This window comes from Melanotaenia boesemani, chromosome 24, assembly GCF_017639745.1.
Source record: "Melanotaenia boesemani isolate fMelBoe1 chromosome 24, fMelBoe1.pri, whole genome shotgun sequence".
Taxonomy (NCBI): domain Eukaryota; kingdom Metazoa; phylum Chordata; class Actinopteri; order Atheriniformes; family Melanotaeniidae; genus Melanotaenia; species Melanotaenia boesemani.
The window spans coordinates 23,734,534-23,744,529 of NC_055705.1; the positions used below are offsets into that span (position 1 = coordinate 23,734,534).

At 46.2% G+C, this 9,996-nt stretch overlaps 1 protein-coding gene across 3 annotated transcripts in view; it reads right to left on the reverse strand.

The window, feature by feature from the left end:
* The window catches only part of kcnh7 (potassium channel, voltage gated eag related subfamily H, member 7), a 124,245-nt gene extending 119,262 nt beyond the window's left edge, over window positions 1-4,983 (reverse strand). For 2 of the 3 annotated variants that reach the window (XM_041978334.1, XM_041978333.1), the window contains exons 1-2: window positions 4,001-4,983; window positions 3,267-3,497 (exon numbers count right to left, since the gene is read on the reverse strand). In XM_041978334.1, the coding sequence (XP_041834268.1) occupies window positions 3,267-3,497; window positions 4,001-4,076 (307 nt within the window). In that variant the 5' untranslated portion in view covers window positions 4,077-4,983. The remainder of the gene's footprint in view (window positions 1-3,266; window positions 3,498-4,000) is intronic. The other variant, XM_041978332.1, reaches the window with a different exon arrangement.
* Between the last annotated feature and the right edge of the window lie 5,013 nt (window positions 4,984-9,996).

The following is a 9,996-nucleotide window of genomic DNA, read 5'->3' on the forward strand; positions in this document are numbered from 1 at the left end:
CAGCCTCTGTAAAACACTGAACCATCACACCGCCTCCCTACAGCCTCTGTAAAACACTGAACCGCTAGACCGCCTCTCTACAGCCTCTGTAAAACACCGAACCGCTAGACCGCCTCCCTACAGCCTCTGTATAACACCGAACCGCTAGACCGCCTCCCTACAGCCTCTGTAAAACACCGAACCGCTAGACCGCCTCCCTACAGCCTCGGTTATTGATGTGATGGGAAATCGCTGCATGAACCACATCTCCTCCACCATCCCTGTATCCAGCTGTTTTTCCTGGATCACAGGAGGGAAAAATCGAACTGGCTGCACTGGATGCCGGGATGGCGAGAACGTTCTTCACAGTAAAGGTAAAGATCCCGGTGCCTGAAGATAAAACACCATGTCCACAAAAATAAGAACGAAAAAATCCTAATATCACCTGCAACCTCTCCACTAATGAAACTAATTATTTTTAACCAGCAAAACAGTGTTTTAGTGGGTTACCCATCGGTACCTGAACCATTGCAGGACCCAGGACTGCATCATCTGGCTCCGTTATTTACTTGTGATGAAGGAGTTGGTGGAAGCAGAAAGATTTCCTCTTCCAGTCCTGGCCAATCAACGGGCCCGGTTTTCTTCTTCTTCATTATTAATCAGTGGATGTTCAGGGGAATATCGCCCCCTAGAGAGCAGTTTTTGTAACTTTGTGATGTCCAGGTGGTTTGGTCTGCTTCAGTTGACCCGCCCAATCTAACCGGTTCCCCTGGACTATCCAGGTGTGAATGCTCCCTTAAGGGTTAATGTTTAGGTATTTCATTTCCAAGAGACCAGCTGACCTTTAACCTGTGAGGTGATGGGAAACAGGAGAACTTCTACAGAAGATCAAAATGCTGGAAACATAGATCTAACGGCTCCAGGTGAATGTGGAAGTGAATGGATTGTGTGGAGACTATACAACTTTGCATTTAATAATAATAATAATAATAATAAAAAAAGCAGACAAGATTTTGTTAACACACAGCTAATTAGCACAAACATGGCTGGAAAGAAACAGAAGGACGTTGTCGAAGGTAATAACTCTTTCACTGATAGTCCTCCCTGGAATGCTCTTGGTGCAAAGCCGAAGAGGAAATCATCTCACAGGGAAATGGCAGGACGAGTAACAGGCAGAACCCAGTTTGCTGAGATTAGAGGCGCGACCAGCTGGCCTGCTCTGCCATCCAGACCAAGCACTTCCTCAACCCCTCTCCCTAGCAAGACACAGACATGGCCAGTTGTCAGAATGAAAACTAACAAGTCTCCTCCTCATTAAGCAGACATGCAGCTACAGAACATGTTTGCTCCGCTGCTGCAGGATTCTGGATCTACATCTGATGATCGAGATGAAATCTCCCTACACACCAGGATCAGACCAAAGAACAACTCAGAAAGTAAAAGCAAATGGCTGGACCTCAGACTCTGGTTGTTGGTGACTTCGGTGTGAAAGACATGAGAAATGAGTGGTAAACGTACTACAGTACTGAGCCTTTGCGACGAGATGGTACCAAATGTGAGAGACTAAATTCCTCAGGTTGTGGCTGCGAACCCGATGGTGGAAAAGCTCATCCTGCATGTGGGGTGGAATGATACTGAGGGGCTGACTTGACTGAACTGCAGCCTTTCATTGAACTGTTAATTCCTCACACTGTAACTTTTATTTCTTGAATTTGATCTTTTTTTCTGTATTTATTTAATTTCTTTTAAATGTTTGTTTTTGAATTACTTTTATTGCTTTCTGCTTCCACTGTAATGCTTTTAATGTTTTACCTAAAGCACTTTGAACTGTCTTGTACATGAAATGTGACGTACAGATAAACCTGCCGTGTATAATATTAAAATCTTTTTTTTTCTTGTTAGTTTAAACCACTGATCCTCAGTCCTGGTCCTGGAAGGCTGGTGTCCTGCAAGTTTTAGATGTTTCCCTGCTGTAACACACCTGACTGAAGATTAACAGGTCATCAACAGGCTTGTGGAGAGCTTGACGTCAAGGTGTTGGAGATCTATTTAATTTGAATCTAATACGTGCAGGACGCTGGTCCTCTGGGACCTGGACTGGGGATCCCTGGTTTAGCATTAGCATGCTTACACTTTAACATAACTGTGTTATGTTAGCTAGCTAGCAGTGTTGAAGCTAACTAGCTCCTCTTTGATGTTATGAAATTTAATTTGTTTTCTTGAAATGAGTTTTAGTTTCACTCTGTCTTGCTGATGATGATGATGGTGAAATAGTTCATGAAGAGGAGCTACCTTCATCCTTCTTCACTGCAGAGTTAGCCACCTGGCTAGCTGCTCTGGACAAGCAGGGAGGACAGAACCAGTCCAAAGTGGACATGTTTGATCCTTCAACAGCTCATAGCAGCTGTCAGCATGGTGGTGGAGGGATGATGATCTGGGCTCCTTGCAGTCACTGAGTGGACCATGAACTCCTCTGGATACCAAACGTGACTCCAGCTAAAGTTTGTCTGAAACCGACTCATGAAAAAGGAAAATGTACCGAAAAGCTCAGGATAGAAGGATGTTGTACTTTTTCCCCTCATGAATGTATCGGGACTCCTTATTTAAAGTAACCGATATCGTTAAAAGATCAAAACCCTCGGGCTCTGATTTCTGAGAGTTGGACTGTGGCCATTGTAGGACTAAACTGAGTCGCCCTGCTCTAACAAGCAAGCAACCACAGAGGATCAGAGTTACTTTAAACTTCTAACAAACAGGTTTCACTCAGGTGTTCCCACAAGAAGAAGACTTCATCATCAAACACATCTTTCCCTTCTACAGGTCCCGAACCCCCCTGAGCCAGCTGACCCTGCAGCTTGCCCGGTGACACGTTAACACAATACCAGTCATATAAGTCATGATCTGCACATCAGGTTATCTGAAACATGGAGCGCTGCTGCAGCAACGTAGAGACGATGAGATCAGACAGAAACTCGCCTCATCACGTTCAGTCTTCAGGGAAGTGAGCTACATCTTTCCCAACAGGCCCTATCCGGCGCAGGATAATGAAAATATTCCATCCAGTGCAGTAAAACTGGACTTCGCCCCCCTGCAGGGTTCGCTTGCTGAGCAAAATGCTCCACATGAGCTGGATCAACCAGAATGACTCGGTGTAAACCTGTGCTGGCATAAACAGTTTAAAATCTCCTGAAGATGCTTCGGTTAAAAAAACCATGGAAACCAGAGTGAAACGTGAGCGATGTTGCAGAGGGAAACGGCTCAGCTGCTGCTCCCCCCGCAGCACTCACCATCCTTGCGGTGGTAGGTGATCTCCACCTTGCGCTCCTCGGATCCCAGCAGCGCCTGGGCCATCTGGGCCACCGCGTGGCGGCTGGTCAGCTGGCCGTGCAGGAAGTCGCAGGTGCACGGCTTCTGCATGACGTCCGGCCTGGAGAAGCCCGTCATCTCGCAGAAGCCATCGTTACAGTAGATAATAGCACAGTTCTGCACGCGGGCATTGGCTATGACGAATTTCTTGTCTGTGTCGGGGCAGAAGAAGTAGAAATGTGGTGCGTTAGTATCCTGGGAGGGAAAATTCATCAGAAACATAAAACATGTGGGAACTGTTTGACTGACCTGGATGCTTTGCAGCTTCATTTACTTAAATAATTCAACTTTAAACGGAAGTTTGCCTGATTTTTATTTGTTTTATAAAACACTTAGTGGTAAATCTTAATTCTATGCTTTCTATTGTGTGGGAATGTCTTTCAGATGAAAATTTAATAATAGTTTTTCAGTCAGAATTACTGAATATTTCTGGAAACTTAAAGTAAGCAAATGATCTAGTAGCTGTAGCTCAATTTCCTTCCTTATAATGAGCATAAATCCATCAGAAGTGAAGCTTGGACGGAGACCTGAAGCAGCATAATGAGTGTGTAAGGATGATGGGGTTAGAAAAAGGCCTTTTAAGTGATGTTTGCTGTCAGCACGCAGCAGGACACACAAAGACCAACACGCTCCCACTCATCACGCACATACTCACTTTGTCCCTCGAATTTCCGGATTATCACTCCTAAAAACGTGTTTTGTGGCGCCACATGACCCCTCCGTACAGGCATGATTCCCCTCCACAAACAAAAGGTGTTAAAATCTTCGGCTGTCCGAGCGCGAGCGCGCCGGCTGTCAAGTTAGCGGTGGAAACCGAAGCCGAAGGGGCTCCGCGGTTTCTTTGTCAGCAGTCAGTCATCCTCCTCAGAAAATCTCCTCCGCCGCTTTTCTTCCTTTTCTTCTTTGTTTTCTCTCCTTTTCCGTGAACCCCCCGGTTCCCTCACTTCAGCTCCGGCTCGTGCACGGCTGGGCGCGTGGCAGACGCGTCCCTGCGCTCCTCGCCGATGATGAGAAGCTGCAAATTGAGGAAGAGTCGGCAGAACGCACTTTCACCAACATCTCACCGAGAGCTGCGAGCGCGAGGAGCAGGCGCGCGCGCGTTGTAGGGGTGAGAGGGGGTGAGGAGGAGGAGGAGGAGGAGGAGGAGGAAGGGGGAGGCTATTGTTGTGATGGGAAGACGGAGCGGCGCTGATGCTGGAAGACCCGCGTGGATCCAGACAAAGAGGCGGACTGAGGAGGAAAGTAACGCGTTACTGCGTTACTGCGTTACCGACATAGACGCAAATAAACAGATTTAGCTGCTTAACTTTAACCAAAGCGGAATAAAACAAAGCAGCAACACGACTTCTTCCACCCCTGATGAGTTATTACTCAGCCGGCGCACCTGAGACGTTACACCTGTCACGAGCCAGCAGCAGGCGCGGGAGGGGGTGACGTCAGGGCTCTACGCAGGTGTCTCTCATTAATGGAGTCCCCAGTAAAGCCTGGACTCACGCTCGTGTGTTAAATGTCGGCTCAGGTTTCTGTTGCCGCTCAGTTACTTCCTGGTTCCTGCAGCGCGCGGAGGCGCTGGCCGTGGTGCTGTCCGGTCCACGCGCAGACGTTCACAGCGTGTCTGCGGTCACTGGGCCTCCGTTCATGTAAACAAAGAGATAAACACATATATTTTTAAAAAGTATATATAAAAAATATATAGATTTTTTTTCTTTTCAAAAAATGATCTAAAGTGTTTTGGAGCCTTAAACTTTCAAAATATCATCCCTGCAAGTTAATTAAAAAATAAATATGTAAAGAAAATGTGTCTAAACTTCAACTTTTGTTTAGTTTTCTTTAAATTAGTGAAAAAAAATTAGAAATGTGAAATAATTAGCTAAATTACGGTTTTGAATTGTCAATTTAAAAATTAAAACAAATAATGGTTTAAAACTGTAAAATAGTTTTAATATTTCAGGTTTAAGATTTTTCGTCTCAGAATTGTAATTAAAAAAATATTTTAAAAAAGTTTTAAAAATGTTAATAATAAATAAATAAAGTTTCAGATGTTGTGGATTCTCAAATATTCAAAAGATCATTCAGTTAAGTTTAAAAAAATTTACATACATTATATATCCATCCATCCATCCATCCATCCATCCATCCATGCATTATCTTGACCGCTTAGTCCATTACGGGTCGCGGGTGAGCTGGCTCCTATCCCAGCATTTTAACAGGTGAGAGGCAGGTACACCCTGTGACAGGTCACCAGTCTGTCGCAGGGCCAACACAGACAAACAAACAACCATTCACACACACACTCTCTCCTAGGGAGAATTTAGAATAACCAATTAACCTATCATGCATGTCTTTGGATGGTGGGAGGAAGCCGGAGAACCCGGAGGGAACCCACGCATACACGAGGAGAACATGCAAACTCCACACATTATATTATATACATTATATGTATATATATATATATATATATATATATATATATATATATATATATATATATATATATATATATATATATATATAAACTGCAATTCAACCTGCATTTGTGTATTTCAGGGTGAACTGTGTTCACAGACAGTGGTTTCTGGAAGTCTTCCTGAGTCCATGCAGTGGTTTCCAGTAGAGAATCATGTCTGCTTTTAATGCAGAAGATCACCAGCATGTATGTTCCCAGCATACAGAGATTCCTCCTGATTCTCTGAATTTTCCGGTGAGATTCTAGATGGTGGATCTTCAAAGTCTGAGGAACATTTTTCTGAAGTTGTTCCACACTTTTAGATCCAGTTTGTCTTAGATTGGTGAACCTCTGTCCATCTTTCCATCTGAGAGACTCTGCCTCTGAAATGCTCCTTTTATACCCAGTCATGTTACTGACCTGTTGCCAGGTAACCTGGTTAGTTAATTTAACTTTAACTATAGATATAGTTTTAGTTATCAGAGATGTAGTTCTCGTTAGCTCTGCCTTTTTCCCACTGGCAGCTCAGATAGCGTGTAGCCCCCTAAGACCCGGGACAAGGCTAACACCTGGGATCATCAATGGATAAATGGATGAATTCGGTCGAACCGCCATCGCAGCAGAGAGACCTGGAAACCGTGTTGTGTTTTAGGGTGACTGTGCCAGAAACAGTGGCTGTTCTGGTTGTGAGTTTCAGTAAAGGAGCATCATGTGAAGGAAGCCACGCCTCCTACACCACACAGCTCTGAAAACGCAGCTTGGGTTGTTTCCTTCTCGTTACACAGATTCTGGCTTTAAAGAATTTATCAGGAATGATTTGCATTTTGTTGCTAACATCCAGCCTTCACACTGAAACAGCCAGTAAATCCAGCCAATGGGTTAACTGGCTACGCTGGTGCATTCCTCCCTTACAGACTGGCAGCAGGCAGGACTCACCCACTCACAGCGGAGCAGTAAAGGGCAGGTCCACCCTACTCTTCATCAGGTCCACCCTACTCTTCATCAGGTCCACCATCCTCTTCATCAGGTCCACCTTACTCTTCATCAGGTCCACCCTACTCTTCATCAGGTCCACCATCCTTTTCATGAGGTCCACCCTCCTCTTCATCAGGTCCACCCTACTCTTCATCAGGTCCACCCTCCTCTTCACCAGGTCCACCATCCTCTTCATGAGGTCCACCTTACTCTTCATCAGGTCCACCATCCTCTTCATCAGGTCCACCCTCCTCTTCATCAGGTCCACCATCCTCTTCATCAGGTCCACCCTCCTCTTCACCAGGTCCACCATCCTCTTCATGAGGTCCACCTTACTCTTCATCAGGTCCACCCTACTCTTCATCAGGTCCATCATCCTCTTCATCAGGTCCACCCTCCTCTTCATGAGCTCCATCATCCTCTTCATGAGGTCCACCTTACTCTTCATCAGGTCCATCATCCTCTTCATCAGGTCCACCCTCCTCTTCATGAGCTCCATCATCCTCTTCATGAGGTCCACCTTACTCTTCATCAGGTCCACCCTCCTCTTCATCAGGTCCACCATCCTCTTCATCAGGTCCACCCTCCTCTTCACCAGGTCCACCTTACTCTTCATGAGGTCCACCTTACTCTTCATCAGGTCCACCCTACTCTTCATCAGGTCCACCATCCTTTTCATGAGGTCCACCTTACTCTTCATCAGGTCCACCCTACTCTTCATCAGGTCCATCATCCTCTTCATCAGGTCCACCCTCCTCTTCATGAGCTCCATCATCCTCTTCATGAGGTCCACCTTACTCTTCATCAGGTCCACCCTCCTCTTCATCAGGTCCACCATCCTCTTCATCAGGTCCACCCTCCTCTTCACCAGGTCCACCTTACTCTTCATGAGGTCCACCTTACTCTTCATCAGGTCCACCCTCCTCTTCACCAGGTCCACCATCCTCTTCATGAGGTCCACCTTACTCTTCATCAGGTCCACCCTACTCTTCATCAGGTCCACCATCCTTTTCATGAGGTCCACCCTCCTCTTCACCAGGTCCACCATCCTCTTCATGAGGTCCACCTTACTCTTCATCAGGTCCACCCTCCTCTTCATCAGGTCCACCATCCTCTTCATCAGGTCCACCCTCCTCTTCACCAGGTCCATCATCCTCTTCATGAGGTCCACCTTACTCTTCATCAGGTCCACCCTCCTCTTCATCAGGTCCACCATCCTCTTCATCAGGTCCACCCTCCTCTTCATCAGGTCCACCATCCTCTTCATCAGGTCCACCCTCCTCTTCACCAGGTCCACCATCCTCTTCATGAGGTCCACCTTACTCTTCATCAGGTCCACCCTACTCTTCATCAGGTCCATCATCCTCTTCATCAGGTCCACCCTCCTCTTCATGAGCTCCATCATCCTCTTCATGAGGTCCACCTTACTCTTCATCAGGTCCATCATCCTCTTCATCAGGTCCACCCTCCTCTTCATGAGCTCCATCATCCTCTTCATGAGGTCCACCTTACTCTTCATCAGGTCCACCCTCCTCTTCATCAGGTCCACCATCCTCTTCATCAGGTCCACCCTCCTCTTCACCAGGTCCACCATCCTCTTCATGAGGTCCACCTTACTCTTCATCAGGTCCACCCTACTCTTCATCAGGTCCACCATCCTTTTCATGAGGTCCACCCTCCTCTTCATCAGGTCCACCCTACTCTTCATCAGGTCCATCATCCTCTTCATCAGGTCCACCCTCCTCTTCATCAGGTCCACCATCCTCTTCATCAGGTCCACCTTACTCTTCATCAGGTCCACCCTACTCTTCATCAGGTCCACCATCCTTTTCATGAGGTCCACCCTCCTCTTCATCAGGTCCACCCTACTCTTCATCAGGTCCACCCTCCTCTTCACCAGGTCCACCATCCTCTTCATGAGGTCCACCTTACTCTTCATCAGGTCCACCCTACTCTTCATCAGGTCCACCATCCTTTTCATGAGGTCCACCCTCCTCTTCATCAGGTCCACCCTACTCTTCATCAGGTCCACCCTACTCTTCATCAGGCCCACCCTACTCTTCATCAGGTCCACCATCCTCTTCATCAGGTCCATCATCCTCTTCATCAGGTCCACCCTCTTCATCAGGTCCACCCTCTTCATCAGGTCCACACTCCTCTTCATGAGGTCCATCCTCTTCATCAGGTCCATCATCCTCTTCATCAGGACCACCTTCTAGTACCAGGTCATCCTCTTTAATCCTTGGCGTGTTAGGTGGAACCAGGTGGTGGAAACGTGACATCATCACACAGCTGCTGCAGGTGCGTGATGATGAGGTTTTGTGGGGGTTTAAGTCTTCTTGGTTTTGGTTCTTCAACCATGTTTCTCTTTGTTATCCTGCATGTGCAGCGCTTCAGTTATCGTCATTATACCATAAATTCCTGTTTATCTGTCTGCCTCCTGAGTCTTCACCGTGTAGTTCCTCCTCATCCTCCACACACTCCTGCTCCACCAAAGGCGAGATGTGGTGACTGCGGAGGCCACTGCAGCACCGGGAACTCGCCGCGTACGTTTACATGGAAAAATATTTCTTCTCTCTGGTAAAAAAAAACTAATCAGAGATCCCAGGTGACACGTTTACATGGCAATAAAGTGATCTGATCACTGAACTGATGCTCAGTTTGAATTTCAGCCAGTCGTCTTCATCATGTCCACATGACCACATGCTGCCCTGTGATTGGCTGGTTGGATATTAGTGTTAACAGGAAGCTGAACAGGTGGAGCTGATGAAGAGGATGGTGGATGCATTTATGTTCCTTATGGGTTCAGCAGTTTGAGCTGCAGTGCATCATGTGGTTTAACATCCTGTTAGACCGCCTGGAAAATCTAGATGGGATCTCCAGTCCAGTCCTGAAGGTCTGAGCCATACTTGAAAGACAGGAAGTACTTAGTATCATTATTTTAATACACTTCATGGAAAGATCTGTATGAGGCGATCAGATCCTGTGATGAAGTGATGTCCTTCGTCATGTGTCACACTGTAGTCCTACATTAAAGACAGGAACAAATGTTCCATCCTTTAATCCCTCTCCATCCAATTCTGTGTGGATTTATCACCTTAAATAATCTCTTTCATTCTTTTCATCCTTTTCAGCCAAAAAAAAAAAAAAAAAAACACCAATTACAGCAGTTTTAAATATAGATGTAAAGGTTTTGTGTTACATGATAGAAATCTACCAACATTCCAGCA